Source organism: Microcebus murinus, chromosome 1, assembly GCF_040939455.1.
Source record: "Microcebus murinus isolate Inina chromosome 1, M.murinus_Inina_mat1.0, whole genome shotgun sequence".
Taxonomy (NCBI): Eukaryota; Metazoa; Chordata; class Mammalia; order Primates; family Cheirogaleidae; genus Microcebus; species Microcebus murinus.
The window spans coordinates 7,993,815-8,009,934 of record NC_134104.1 but is presented as its reverse complement, the minus strand read 5'-3'; the positions used below and the strand labels follow the sequence as shown (position 1 = coordinate 8,009,934).

The window sequence follows — 16,120 nt, the reverse complement described above, 5'->3', positions numbered from 1 at the left end:
CTGAACTTCTTGAGATTGTAAATATTCTTTTGCCAAATTGGGGGAACATTTGGCCATTATTTTTCAAATTTTTTCCTGTCTCTCTTCTCCTTCTGGAACTCCACATATCCATATATTAGACATTTTGATATTGTTCCACAGGTCCCTGAGGCTCTATTTATTTTTTAGTCTTCTCTCATCTTCAGATTAGATAATAATTACTGTTCTGTCTTCAAGTTCACAGAACTTGCGAACATGAGAATGATATAACTGCATTCGCTGTGCTGATCTTTGAAGGGTTACTGTGAACTATAGACAAAAGCTAAAAGAAACATGCAGCTCCAATTTTCAAAGGAAACTGTATGAATTAGAGATGTCCTACCCAAGTTGAAATTCAAGGAAATAAGGAAACTACCACTAATGAGCACCTATTAAAGATCAGGAATGATACTGACACTTTCACCTATACCACTGTTTTTAATCCAGATCACAGCCATCAATATAGCTATTACTGTCCACATTTTATAGATAACGGTAAAGAGGAACAAAAAAGTAGTTTGTTCCACTAGTAAGCTTAAGAGCTGGGACTTTAACTTAGGACTCCCATTATAGCTCTTTCTCCCACATTTCTCATTATAAATCAATAATAGAATCATCAAGAATTAGACATGTCAGCACACCTGATTTCCTTTTGTAACAAGATTAGTAATACAAGTAGGTATTGGAAGTATGGGGGATAGAGTATATCAGGATTTCAGCAAAGCATCTGTTGGGGATAATATAGCATTAGGGATTAAGCATTAAGGCTCTAAAATAGACAAATCTTTTAAATGCTACTTCTAACCACTTACTCCTTATGTGACTCTGTCCAAGCAATTTTAACTAAGTGATACCTCCCTCATTTCTTCAAATGGTAACTATAATAGTAACTATCTCATCAGGTTTCAGTAAAGACTGAATAGGAAAAATACACATAATGCATTTAGCACAGTAGCTGCCACAGAGTAAGTCTTGAACTAATGTTAGCTATTAAGATATGACATCTCTTCTGGACAAAAGATGAGAACAATTTGAAACAATAATGATGCAATAATGTTAAATATTATAAACAACAATTGTTAACCCCATTCTGTTCAGCTTCTATCAATATCTGCTTTGTTTGATAATTTTCCAATTATCTTCTAGAAAAGAAAGACTGTAATGAGGTCACTAGAGAATTATACCAAACTGCTGGCTCAAAAAGAAATATGCTTGTTATTTATAATAGAAAAACACCGGAAATGACGGAAGTACACTCATGGGGGACTGCTTAAATAAATTATGGTCAGACTATATGCACCCAATAAAAAACGTTTTTGGCACACCATCTGATTGCATGGGGAAATGCTTATTTCATATACAAGATAACAATAATTTTGCATATGTTACATAGGAGGAAAAAAGATTAGAAGGAGACACATCAAAAGATTAACATGATTCTTTACAGGTAGTGGGGTTACAGACAATTTTGATCTCTTTATTCATTACAATATTTCTTTTCTATAATTTATAAGAATTCTTTTTATAATGGAAAAAAATATTTTCAGAAAATATATTGGTGTAGTTTTATATACCCTGATTGGCTTTGTATCAAGGTTTTTTTTGGCTCTTCAGACCAAAAGCTTTCACCTCTAACACAGGGATATGAAGAAATGTTCAAACATTAGTGATGTTAGTGAAACCTGGGAATAAGAGAGGCCGTAATAACTATCTTCATGTCTCTTCAACTTATTGACAAATACCTTAACTATCATTTGGGAGAAGGTTAAATCTTTTCAACAGTATTTGGATTCATGGTAAGATTTCCATTTGGAATGGGATGGGTTAATAAGGACCCATTCTGGGAGACAGAGCTATCCTAAGGTGACCAGAATAGGCTGCCTCAAGTTATAAGAGCTCAATAAATATTTGTTAGCTGAACAAATGGAAGGAAATTGCTGGGTACCAGGGTGCTCAGACATGTCCCCAACACTGCACAAAGCACTCTGGCAGTAATGGGTGACTGGCCTTTCACGCACCTCCCAGATCTAAGAGACTATGAGTTTTGGTACATACTGTTTGTCTGATTTACGGTTTAGGAGATGTCAAATACTCATTTAATCCCAATTATGACAAAACTGTGCCAGAAAACTTTGGTCTGCTTCATAGCAGTTTTCCAGGTACCAACAGTAAAAATAGAAAGTGCCTATCATCTTGTAATGGTGCTCTATCTCCATTTACCTGGAGCAAACCCTTCAAGAAGGCCTTTTAGCAGTTGACACTTTACATCAAAAAAAAAAAAAAAAAAGGGAAGGGAAGGGAACAAAACCTAAAACAAAAGCTAGAGAAGGCATTCTAGTTAAGCTTGGAAACAAAAAGCAAAAACAAATTATTCTAAGAGAAGCTCCCTATCAGAGATTCACAATCCTGGTTTGCAACATCTAAGTTTCTTATATTATCTCCATGGGTATCACTGAATGTTAAAAAATCAAATTACATTTCATTTTGCTTAAGTTTATAAAACAGAAGGTTGTCCCAGGTTATTTCCAAAAGGAGGAAGGGTACTGAAAATGAGCAGAAAGGATTAAAATAAGAATTCCAGGCAAGCAGGGAGAAAGCCACAAGACTGTAGAAATCTTCCACCTCAAACTCTCGGCCACTGTTCCAAGCATATCTGATCCACACTCCAAATCCAGGGCAGATTCTATGCCCTCTTTGTTAAAAAGCCACCCAAGCTTTATTGAAACTTCAAAACCTACAAGGTTAGCCAAGACCTCATCCAACTCCATACCTGCCCAAACTCCCCTTCCCCATCTCCCACCACTGTCCTCCAAGAACAATCCTGACCGTCTGGGGGCTGAGGGGCGTTCTCCATCACGACATCATGCCCTCCTGGATTCTGGGTATTTGTGGTGGAAGCGATTTTGGCAGAGATTTTTCTTCTTGGATACCGCTCAGCTCTAACTGGAGACATGTGGATACCTACCTGGACCTTCACCTCTCACCCCTAGGGCAGCAGCCACTTTGCTTCTCAGGGGCATGGAACCCACTCAGATTTCCCTGGGTTCTAGGAGGAAACTACAGTTAGTCAGCACGACTGTCAGTCTGGGGAAGTCAGGAAACTCTGAAAGATGCCGAGTGTTGCAAATGACACACATACAGATAGCTTTCACATGACATATAACCACCAGAGGCACAGGTTGTCTCCCATGCTGATTGGACAGCACCTGCGGGAGGCAGAAAGAACTTATCTCATAGCAGATGGAATTAAATCCCTGTTGCCTTAATTCCATTTTGGAACAGGGCAGGGCATTAAAAAAATAATCCAATTCAGTCCCCCAGCCATTAAAATAAAAGAATCGTCCTCAGGTCAGCTGGGCCTGAGTGTCTGAGCTGGAAGGGCCGTGGACACCTTCTTGCCCAATGGTCTTGACACCCACATCCTGAGGAACCTGGGCTCAGGGAAGGCTTCCGGGGCCCATGTACACAGTGGAGTTCTGTACCACTTCATTTGAAAATGGGCTTTATTGCTGTAAATAAAAAAAATTAAAGAATGGATCTAGCTAAACTCTCTTCTCTTACAGATGAAGAACAGACCCAGAGAGGTTGGGTGATTCACACACCATCACACAGCTAGTGTTTCACAATAGTGCAAGATAAAGTTACAGTCTAAGGTTTCTGGGTTGTTAACATTGCCACCCCACCGAGTAGTTTCATTTTTAGGTAAATTCTGTACACCCACAAGTTACCCAATTTTAAACTGTGACACCTACATTGGCATCCAGATGACCCCTGGAACCAAAGGGCCAAGAAAGAAGCAGGTACAGATCTCACCATCATTCCTCCCTCTTCTCTCTCCTCTTATCCTTCCCACATCCTGAGAAAATCCTTCTCTGCCAGGCAATGACTTCATCATTTTCCTTCTCACTAATTTGAATACTCTTGTGGGAGAGCCAAACAAAAAATGAAAATGATGAATGACTCCTTGTGCAATGCAGAAAAAATGTGGCGTTTGGGATCTCAAAGTGACGGAATACCCCTCATGCAGAAACAGAACATGCTTCTCTCCCAAACAAAAAGCAGAAACAAAGGCATTTCACAGCTTAGAGAGTGTCTGGCCAAATGGTAGGTGTGCAAAAGATTTTAAAGGGGCAGGTGAAAGCAAATCAACTCTCACCTCCAAAGCAGGTAAAGTGTTTTATTTGGAAGAAAAACAAAAGTTTTTTTTTTTCTTAAAGTCACAAAGCAAAGTCAGGGGAAAATAGAAACTGGGGAGAGAGATGCCTATTAAGTAAAAGGAAAAGTATCTGCTTGATTGCCCAACACTTTTTTTTTCACACATTTACAGACTTTTTACTAAAATACTGTTCATCACACTCATGGTTACAGTCATTCTCACTCTTCTGTACGGTGAAACTTACGATGTGTCAGGTTGTCCAACAGTGAAATGATGTTCAGCTGAATGGACTGAATGTTTGTATCCCCCACCAAATCCGTGTGTTGGAATCATCCTCTCCAGTGTGATGGTGTTCGAAGGTGGGGCCTTTGGGGAGCGATAGGGTCGTGAGCCCTCATAATGGGATTAGTGCCCTTATCTCTGAGGCCCCCAGGGAGCTCTCCCACCCTCTTTCCCCCACATGAGGATCTACAAGCTGGCAGTCTGCCACCTGGAAGAGAGCCTGACCATGCCAGGTGACACCTTGATCTCAGACTTCCAGCCTCCAGAACTGCTAGAAATAAATTTCTGTTGTTTATAAGCCACTCCGCAGATGGTACTTTGTTACCGCACCCCAAACTGACTAAGACATCACCCCTGAGATCAAGACTGAGAAGGTTCAGTTCTAATAAAAATATTAGCTAAACAGAACACACTACAACCATCATAAAATGGTAAACACCACAGTAAGTTCACCCTACTTAAAAATCAGTTACAAGATGTAAAAACAAATGTCCCAGGACGCTAAAAATTAACGTGGAGGCATCTCTAAAAAAATAATAGGCCACTGAATAATTCAACTTCAGGAGCTTGGCATGCGAAAGGTTAACTTACTCAGGTGTTGAATTGGAACAACAACAACAAAAAAGAATTTGATGGAGAACTTGCCAGGATAACCCTTCAGTCATGACCACTGCCCAAAGTCAAGGGCTGGAGTTATATTCTAAACCTTTATTTAGAAGTAAACATTAAAATGAAGGTTTTTAAAAATTCTCCAGTAATTTTCACTTTTAGAATACCAAACTGGCCCATAAAAAATACTGACAATTATTCTAAAGCAATCAACTTCTTAAAAACCCTTTATTTCACAATTACGCTAATATCCCATTAATTTGGGACACTTACCAATGTATTTACTCTTTGCTCATTACCTGCGTGCACATTAAGAGTACACCAATAACACAATACAGGCATTAATATGTAAAACATCAACAAAAGCCATCTGGAAAGCTAATGAATAATCAAGGGATTTCAAATTAAACTACAGAATTTTCCCTTAGAATCTTTAGGACAACACTGTCAAGCTCAATCTATTCACTTCGCCTCCAGAATCAATTTTTCAAACTTTATGACAGGTCTAATCGCTTCCACCTGTGTCTCCAGCTTGACTCTTGACTGGCATGCTACCAGCCAGGGTGGAAATGTAGACAAAGACCCCTATTAGGATCCGGCTGTTTCTCTACTGTGAGGTCACTCAGCCATTAAATTAGTTCCAGCCCAATTTCTGTCCTCTCGGGTCTCAGCTTTGGGGGAGGAGGGTGCAGAGTAGAGTGAGTCAGCGGAGCTGAATCAGAAAGGAAAAAAAGGGGAAGGTGTTTGGGGCTGACTAGGTGCGTATGCGTAGGGCTGAAAAGCTGCACACTCTGAAATCCAAACGCTGTCTTCCTTAGATGATCATGGCTATCCCCCTCAGTGTAATTCCCCCCACCCTAATTTTTTTAACGCTGTTTTATGGCATTGTGTTTCCTTTTCTTTCTCTTCGCTTACAGAAAGTCAACTGTCTCCCATACAACATTTCCTCAACTGACATGAGGCTGATTCACAAATCTAGCTCAGCCCTCTAAGGGCGCTGGAGGTCACCCCGAGATCGAGAGGCTGGCTGGTGGAAGCTCTGAACCGGGAGTATCGCTGAGCTGGAGGTGCCTGGTTCCATCTCTGGTTCCAATGCCCCTGACCTCACAGCTGAGGGCCAGGCCCAGGGAGGGGACATTGCCAAGGTCAGAGAAAGTCTTAGTTCTAGCATTTTGCCTACGAGACTGTGAGCTTTATGGCATCAGGAACAAGACCCAGAAGGCAGTAACTGGCCAAAAGAGACTGACTGGCCAGTCCACCTCCCTCCCTGCACCCTGTTGTCCGCTGTGCCCACTTCCTTTCTGCTCAGACCAAGACCGGTGTGCACAACTGTACGAGCTGGAACATGCACTGGGACCTGCTTCTGCAAATGCACCGTAAGGCAAGAGGAGCACCTTCTCCATCATTATCTCTCCAGTGCCTAACACAGTGCCTGGCATGCAGGAGGCGCTCCATAAATGCTTAGCCCATGAAGTGATGAAGGCAAACTAAAGCCTGAAAAATCAAGGGACGTAAACAATGGCAAACAAGACATAAGCTTATTCAATAAGAAAACCTAAAATAGTCTTTACAAATAAAAACATCCAACCCTGGGCCAGTTTATTCATCATGTAGAAGTATGCAAAGGAAATTAGCATAAACAATCTTATGCTCATCTGGCTTCACATGCAGGTTGTTTCAGTATCTGACAGAGACTTGGTGTCAGTCAATCAAAAAAGATACTATCAGTCAAATAAAAGGCAATTCCAAAAATAACACGATGACTAAGTTATCCCAAGCACCTGTGTTCCACAGTCTAGCCTCATGCTGTCCCCATGGCAGAGACTCAATCGTCACTTAATAGGAAATTAAATAGAATGTGCCATGATTCCACCACACTAAGGCACAGTGGGCACTTGGAGGGGCTTTTCCAGCAGTGAGGATGGATTTGCAGTGGCTCATCCACACCCTCTTGCCGGGTGCCACCACCACCAGTAGATCACATTTGCAAAGGGCTTCCTGAGCTGCAGCGGGGGTTCGTGACCATGGAACAAAGGGAAGTGCACTGGCCCGGATACAGTTCTGGACCCGTGCCCCTGGGACTCTCCCCGACAGGCTGAGCTAACTGGACACAGGGAAACCTACCAAGAAACAGCACAGAAAGAAAAATACAGGCCTCTGAAGCCGAACAAAACCAGCGCTACACAGAGCATCGCCTCCCAAAGGTGTTACCCTGACAATAGAGTAGAAAAGGCATTCCGTGGTCAAGAAGACACATCAGAGGAAATGACTAGAGCAGGGGATAAAGGAGGAAATTAACTCTTCTAACCAAACCAGTTGGGTGGCATCCCCACGTCAGACTATGGGAGGAAACAACACTCACTCCCCTGGCTTTGACCCTTCCCTTTCCTAAGGGAGACACTCAGTTACCAGCAGTGACACTCACATTTCCCTCTGCAACTTCCAAACTCACGAGGTGGAGTAGCTGGGTTTGCTGTCAAAGAAGAAACTATAATGTCCTCCAAAATACTTGTCAGAAGAGAAATTTCTAAAGCCTCCCAGATTTATAACAACCTAAGAAAAATGTCACTAATGCCCTTGAGTACGAGGTGAAACAAAATGAGTGTTACAAATCAAATAATTGTCTTCACCTGTGATTTTAAATTTGGCAGGCAGCAGGGCTATGACAGCGTGGATACTACTTTAAAGGCCTCCGCCTATTTGTCTTAGGAGTCGGAAAAACTGAAAGTGCATTCATGAAACAAAGGTTGCTAACTGTCTCCCAATATCTAGCCTTCACTCCACCTTAGCGATAGAAGCCTGATTTCCAGTTGGATCCATGGATGTCCAGTATAAAGACCACATTTACTTCCCAGCCTTTTTTGTAAGTAGATAGGTCACCTAACGAGGTCCTGGCCACGGTATATAAACAAAAAGGTCACGTGCAACTTCTGGGAAGAGCCCACACAGGATGGAGGTGCAGCCTTCTTTACCCCTCCTCCCGCTCACTTGGCTCATACAAGAACAAAAACACTGGGGTTGCCCCCGGGATGTTTTCTGAGGACAGCAGAGCAACCCACTGGGTCCTCGACATTGTGGGCCAACACACCAGCTCTGGGCTGCCCATCTCAGCCCATCTCATCTGCAGGAGAGAAAAATAAACTTCCATCCTGTTTAACCTTCCATCCTGTTAACATCCTCTGTTGCTCACAGCCAAACCTAATGCTAATTGACCTAGAAACTGGCACCTGAACCAGACTGCCAGGTTTCTTAGACCTTGTGCACACCACCAGCAACAAGGCCTAAAGATCTAAAGATGCAGGAATAAATAAGTTGAAATAAGTTGGAGCTTTGAATTTTGAAAACTGTTTTGGTATGTTCCTGTCCATTACCTTTTTTTAGGCACTCTCTGTAACCCCATTTGGATGTATGAAATTTACTTTTATGGCAGATTTTCTCTTTTATTCCTTCTGTTTTGTGGACATTGATTAAAGGTTAAAAAATGGAATAACATGTGAAAGGAATTTTTGAAAAACTCCTCAATTAGCATTAATTGATGCTATTCTAGATTAAAAAGCCAGGTTGTAGAGGGAGGGATACCGAGGAGCTGGGGGGGGGGCAACTGGCAAGGAAATAGGTGGCACAGGTTCTCCGTTGATAACTGCTGTCATGCAGCAAAGCCTGTATCAAGCCCCGGCCTTCCTGCATGTTAGGAGGTCGACCAGGTGTCCGTTGGACACTATACCCTTATAGGAAATAGTTCTGAATATTCAAAATGTCAGTGTTTGTTGGTTCTTGACACTCTTAGCAAGGTTTGATAAAAGAGAAATGACCTCCAACTGCAGCTACCAGTCTCCAAAAAGTGGAAAAGAATACAGATTTGATAAGAAAGGAGCTCTCTGGCTGCAACCAGCGATCTAAGTTGAGCCTGTGGGGCTGTCCCTGTGGCTCAGCAGGAGATAAGACAGACGCTTGGCCACACAGAGCCCAGGAGCCTTGTGCCAAAGATGTGATTAAGGGCCTGGCCTTTCACCCACGCCCACTGTTTCATTTGGCCCAAGGGAGCCACCATTAAATTGGGAGGGAAGGGGATGGCAGAGCATTGAGGCTTTTAAAAGACCAGAGTTTCTAGGCTGAAAAACTCTGTCTAGACAAGATCTTTGATGGTTACTCACATGGAACCAATCAGAAGCAAACAGGCTAGAGGCCTACTAAAGTTTCGAGAGACTTATACCTCCACAGAAACCATAAGGCTGCCCTATAAAAAGCCGTGACTGTTCAGTCCCCAAAACAACCAGACTCCAACCCTCCCAGGAAGCGAGTGTGAGAGGCCCATGCTCGCCAGTGTCCACCTCGGACTCGATACAGGGAAGACCCTCCCACAGGGCAAAGCCACGACCCCAAAGGACTCGGGGCAAGACAGTTCTTCCTGGAGGGCACAGCCTGGACTATCAGAGGATGACCGGGAGACTTACAGATCACCAATTCGGGGGTGCAGGGGCACCGGTGGTCCCGATCTCTACGACAGCAGTAGTACAGGGCGTGTGGGGGGCAGAGAGCTCCTCTGTCTAACTGCCAGATTGCCAGAGCTCCACGGGCCACATCCAGCCCCGAGACAGAAAACTGCACATCACCCAGAGAGCCTGAATCTTATCGTGAGGAAGGAAATGAACGGGATAGCAGAGCTGTCTTCCTCGAGGAAGGGGTGAGAGTTTTCTGCGGAGGGGAAGAAAGATGCCCGTGGGTAGGTGGGACCTCGGTGGAAACTGTGGGTCGTTCCCCTTCTATAAAGTCAAGTCTCCACTTGAGAAACAAGGTGGTCACAGGGTTTGTAACAAGCAAGCCATGACTGTTCCATCCGCAAGAACAGGCTTTTACCTTCCCTCCTGGGGGAAGGGTAGTTGGGGGTTGGGCAGTAGAGGAAGGAGAGTTAGGGAACAGTGGGAAGAAAAAGCACCTATGACAACAAAAATTAACGCACTAAACAAGAATTGTGTGTGAACGTGGCTCACTGTCCCCTTCCCAGGCCACCCCCTTGCTCTGGCAAGTCTCCTGGCGTCTGCCACATACTGTGCACATACTGACACTGCCCCTCTGATGGCTCTGCGTGTGACAGTCGAGAAAACGCCAGTTATCTCATTATTCTATATCAACATACTATTCATATTCCAGAAATCATTATTAAGAACAAAGGCCAAAACATTTCCCTACACTGAATTATACATCTGTCTAACCACTAAGTCCCATGGGTGAAACACCTAGAAACTGTGAATCCAGTTATTCTGGGAGTTTTTCATTCCTTAAATTTTGGTTCCACGCTGAGGGAAGATGCTTATCTTATTCCCTCCCTCTACAACCTGGCTTTTTAACCTAGAATAGCATCAATTAATGCTAATTGGGGAGTTTTTAAAAATTCCTTTCACATGTTATTCCATTTTTTAACCTTTAATCAATGTCCACAAAACAGAAGGAATGGCCGGGCGCGGTGGCTCACGCCTGTAATCCTAGCTCTCTGGGAGGCCGAGGCGGGCGGATTGCTCGAGGTCAGGAGTTCGAAACCAGCCTGAGCAAGAGCGAGACCCCGTCTCTACTATAAATAGAAAGAAATTAATTGGCCAACTAATATATACAAAAAATTAGCCGGGCATGGTGGCACATGCCTGTAGTCCCAGCTACTTGGGAGGCTGAGGCAGGAGGATCCCTTGAGCCCAGTAGTTTGAGGTTGCTGTGAGCTAGGCTGACGCCATGGCACTCACTCTAGCCTGGGCAACAAAGCGAGACTCTGTCTCAAAAAAAAAAAAAAAAAAAACAGAAGGAATAAAAAGGAAAATCTGCCATAAAAGTAAATTTCACACATCCAAATGGGGTTACAGAGAGTGCCTAAAAAGAGGTAATGGACAGGAACATACCAAAACAGTTTTCAAAATTCAAAGCTCCAACTTATTTCAATTTAACACAGCTTCCGTGTCATTCGAATTTGCTATTCTAATGCTCCTGCAAAACATCCTAAATGTCCAACACTGAACGTAACAGCACAAAAGTAGAACCATAACCGGAGCAATAATGCCACCCATTAAACATTTTTTTTCATAATGTTCTTTTTTTCCAAGAACATTCTGAAGGCCTGATTCCAGGAAAGAAGACACAAGGCACAAAAAAAACTGCCATTCCATAAAACACAAATCTTTGATTAAAGAACTTTAACTTCTCTTCCTACATGTTAACTCTCTTAGGACAGGAGAGTACGTCTACCTTGCCAACCGGTTTGTTCAAACGCATTGTTCTACAACTCCATCCCCCTCCCTTGATATTAGAGAGAATAATTACCCTAACAGGCTTCCTCCAAGCAGGTGCAGAGGGGGCCTGATCAGAACTTACCCATCCAGAAGACTCATGGTCGTGGGTGTCACTTCGGCAAACAGAATTATTTTTCCAAATTGCTTGGTCTGCAGATTTTGCCGGTATATCTCTAAGTTAAAATTTTCTGATGAGAAGGCCTCCGTGTCAGTGACCACAGGTATAGAGGACGGGGTTATTTCTATCTCAGACGTGCAGGATGAAACAAATTTGAGAGAGAGCTTGCTGGATTTTATTTCTCCTTCAGGACCCACATGTTTCCCAAGCCACTGCATAAGGGGCTCCCAGATTTCCTGTGTCATAAAGAAAGAAATGAAAAGGTTGTAATTTGGCATTACATTAGATGATGGTAGCTTTTCCTTAAAATGCCATTTTGGTAACACGAGTACTTCCTAAGTCATGACCAATAAAAGCTAGGTCAACATAGCCCGTACATCTAAACTATCACACGGTATGATAATAAGTAAACTAAGTATGCTTATTCCATAAAACCAGACTGTTCAGAAACCAAGATCCAAGGAAGTAAGTTCAGTTCATTATTATACTTTCTGTCTTAAATTACATACTGAATTCTCAGGATTCCCCTCCCGCTCTAGAGCTCATAAGCAATTCACTAGGCTTCTGTGCATTTTACAGAAAGCTCATATCTTTATACTTTTGCCCCACAAAGAAATTCATTATCCTAGCTGGGAAAAAAATTCCAACAAAAACCCCAGGCAAAAGAAGTCACAGAACACAAAGCACTAAGATACTAGAACCTTCCATCTCAGCTTCAGGTTTTAGAGGGTCTCCACTTCCTCTTATAAAGACGAGACACGCTGAACACTAGCCACCAACAGAGGAGAAACAAATTTTCACACAGGGAAAATAATAGGGTGCCCCACAGCTGTTCTCTATTTGCCCCAAATGCAGTTACAAGGAGGGGAAGGAAGGCAGAACCCAGAAGAGATGCAGAGCTCTCTATTCTACCCCCGAAACCACAAGCCTGGAGGAGGCTCCCCCACCCCAGACCCCAGAGGTCCCAGAGGGCTTCTTCCAGGATGGCTCATCGGAAACGAGGCTTGGGGGAGCCATTGTCCGGAAAGGTCTGCACACCACGTATTAAAATCTGTCGGACTCAGTAAACACAGATCTACGCTCTCGGACCATCCCCATGCAAAGCCAGGCCCTTCAAAAGACAGAACCGTCCCTCCATTAACATCAGGACTATGTCCCAAAGTTCCCTGTAGCTACAGAGGAGCAGCTTCAAAGATGAAATTTAATTCAACTACATGGAACTGATCAACCTTTAAGACTCACTTCCAGTCCACAGAGAACACAGAGGGGAGGAGAACAAGCTAAATGACTTCAGAAGGAAGCAATGAAAAGAAATCCATGTTACAGGACAACAGGGCTGGAATCCTCAACAAGTCAACGTCATGGGCGTGAGATGGGGGTGGGCGGTGGGCAAGGGGACCTGGTTCAGATTAGAAGGGACTTAAAACACATGATGAAATGCGACGAGTGGTTCTTTATTAGATTCTGACTTGAACAAACTAGCTAGAAAGGACAATTAGGAAATCTGAATATTGACAGCATAGATAACAAAAAGGAATTATTGTCAGTTTCAATAGGTGTGATAAGGGTACTCCGGTGATATGGAAAAATATCCTCAATTTTTAGAAACGTATAAATTCTGTCATGACATCTGTAATTTTAACCCCAAAATACATAAAGCAAATAAGGCAAAATGTTAATAGTTATCAAATATATGTGATGGGGATTTAGGGTATCTGTGACACTATTCTTTTCCATGTTTGAGAACTATCATAACTAAAAAACACAAAAATGGTGAAATAAACATAAGCTATTATAAAAAATAAGTTCAACTAAAATATACTGGCAACCTATTGATTCAGGCCTCCATTCAATAAATATCACCAGATGTCTGAGGATGGAGCAGTGAACAAAGGGGCCAAAATTCCTGTCCAAGGAGGGTTTATACTCTAGTCTAGCACAGGGGTCAGAAAAATGAGAAAAACAATAACAGGCACAATATATAGAATGTTAGGCAGCAGTAAGTGTGAAGGAGAAATAATTATTAAGCGGAGAGGGGAGGTAAGTGTTGGAGGCAAGCCACTTCCCATCCGACAGACAGACCCTACTGAGAAGGGGATGTTTAAGGAAAGACCTGGAAGAAGTGAGGGAGGGCGCTGTGATACAATTCCTGTAACTATGCCATTTATATTTATTTATATAAAGGGATTCCAGGGAAGGGCAAGCACAGGGGCTCGAAGGGAAGGGCGTGATCAGGGCACAGCAAGGAAAGCAGAGTGAGGCGGGAGGACGAGAGCACGGAGGCCGGGGAGGGGGCAGGGCGGTGGAGTCCACACTGGGGAGGGCCTCGAAGGCCACATGGGGTGGGGGGGCTTTCACTCAGGAGCAATGGGGAGCTCCCTTCTGAGAAAGGCAGTGGCATGACAGGATCCTGTGACGGCCAGGTCACCCCACCTGACTGTGCTGAGCGTTAGGGGAGCAAATGAGTGGAAGCAGAGAGGTCACTGACAAAGTCACTTAAGTCACCCAGGAGCGGGATCACTGATGCGCCAGGTGAGAAGGGGTGGGACTCCCAGTACACCCTGAAGCGGAGGCTACAAGATTTGCTAACAGGTCAGATTTGGGATGTTAGAGAAAATGGGGGCTCAAAAATGAGCCTGAGAGTTCCGGCCTACACACCCAGAAGGACAGCGGTACCACTAGAAACAAACATAGAAAGAGCAGGTTTGCAGAGGAAGATGCGGGCGATCAGCTCTGGGCATGGTAAGCATGAGGTATCTATTAGAAACCCTTGCACTGGGACAGAAAGGTTTCAAGAAAAAAAAATTAGTTAATAACTAATTAATTAGGGAATTGTCAGGCTATAGATGATAATCCAAAGCCAGGAGAGAGGATATGATCAATGAGAGAGTGGCTGTCTATAAAAAGAGAACGCAAAGGAGTTCAGTCATTTCCTGGGGCTGCTATCACAAACTATCACAAGCTGGGTGGCTTGAAACAGCAGAAATTTATTCTTTCGCGGTCTGGGAGGCTAGAAGTCAGAAATCAAGGTGTCAGGCCAGGCGCGGTGGCTCACGCCTGTAATCCTAGCACTCTGGGAGCCCGAGGCGGGCGGATTGCTCGAGGTCAGGAGTTCAAAACCGGCCTGAGCAAGAGCGAGACCCCGTCTCTACTATAAATAGAAAGAAATTAATTGGCCAACTAATATATATAGAAAAAATTAGCCGGGCATGGTGGCTCATGCCTGTAGTCCCAGCTACTCGGGAGGCTGAGGCAGGAGGATTGCTTGAGCCCAGGAGTTTGAGGTTGCTGTGAGCTAGGCTGACACCACAGCACTCACTCTAGCCTGGGCAACAAAGCGAGACTCTGTCTCAAAAAAAAAAAAGAAAAGAAAAAAAGAAATCAAGGTGTCAGCAGGACCATGCTTCCTTAGAAGGCCCAGGACTCTTAGCTTCTGGTGCTGCCAGCGCTCCTTGGCACTCCCTGGCTTGTAGACCCATCGCCCATCTCCGCTGCATGGTCACACAGCGTTCTCCTCTCTGTCGCTGATTCTGTGTCTCTTCTTGTCTTGTCAAGACACCAGTCAGTGGACCAGGGACTCAACCTAACGACCGCATCTAAACTCGATGACATCTGCAAAGACCCAATTTCCAAATAAGATCATGTTCACAGGTTCCAAGGGGTTAGGGCTTCAACATATCTTTATTTGGGGAGGGGGACAATTCGATCACCGATAGGGGGTCAATGCTTAGAAAACAAGGAGACGAGGGAGTGTCTGCAAAGAAGATGGAGAGGGAGGGAGAAAATCAAGCGTGTGTGGGGTCATGAGGGTGTCCTGGGGGTCCCATATGTGCAGCTTTGAAGGCAGGAAGATGCCAACTGTGCGGCAGAAAGCGGGCGGAGAAGGAACTCGGCAGACTGCTAGGCTGAGAGCAGTTTCACACCAGAGTGTGATGGGAATGATAAAAGGAGAGAAACCGCAGGCTCCAAGGACAAAACTCTGGCTACAGGGAAAGGGATCGGAGCAGTGGTTAGAGGAAGGAATGGGGTCAGAACAGGTTTAGTTTCCTTTCAATGGGAGAAATAACAGCATGCTTTCCTTTTGTTGATATGAATGCTCCCAGAGAGAAAACAATCAGGTGAATCAAGAGAAGGGTGGGACTTAGAGCAGGAGCAAAAAGATGGGCCTTGGGAGTGGAATCCACAGGGTGTGGCTCATGTTCCCCTCCTGGGGACACCCAGGCTTGCATCCCCACTGAGTTCCGGGCCTCCCTTGCCCGCTGCTGGCCTCACAGCCATACAGGACAGCCCTGGTAACTGACCTGCACAGTGACCGCCCTGCCCCAAGGCTGCAGGAAGGTGGCAGTCCTGGTGCTGGCAGCTGATGGAAGTTGTCCTCTGATGGCTTCTATTTTCTCATAAATAGGAAGCAAGATCCTCAGCTATGAGACAAGAGGAAGGAAGGGCTGGAAGTTTGAGGGGGGAGGAGCAAATACGACACCAGGGAGAGTGAGAAAAATGAACGTAGTGGGGAAAATCGTATGAGCAGCTGGAAGCATTTGGGGTCCACAGAAGGTTAGCGAGTCTGAACTAAGAGTGAGCAAGCAGTCAGCACGGTTTTGTGTTTTTATCCAGCCGCAGGGGGCTAGGCAGCCAGGCGTGCTAGACGCAGAGAAGGCAGTG

The 16,120-nt window shown here is 44.2% G+C and overlaps 1 protein-coding gene across 4 annotated transcripts in view; it reads right to left on the bottom strand.

The window, feature by feature from the left end:
* Positions 1–16,120, bottom strand: part of HLCS (holocarboxylase synthetase) — a 213,311-nt gene that overhangs the window by 120,342 nt on the left and 76,849 nt on the right. For all 4 annotated transcript variants that reach the window (XM_012782909.2, XM_076000281.1, XM_012782910.2 and 1 more), the window contains exon 6: positions 11,423–11,694. In XM_012782909.2, the coding sequence (XP_012638363.2) occupies positions 11,423–11,694 (272 nt within the window). The remainder of the gene's footprint in view (positions 1–11,422; positions 11,695–16,120) is intronic.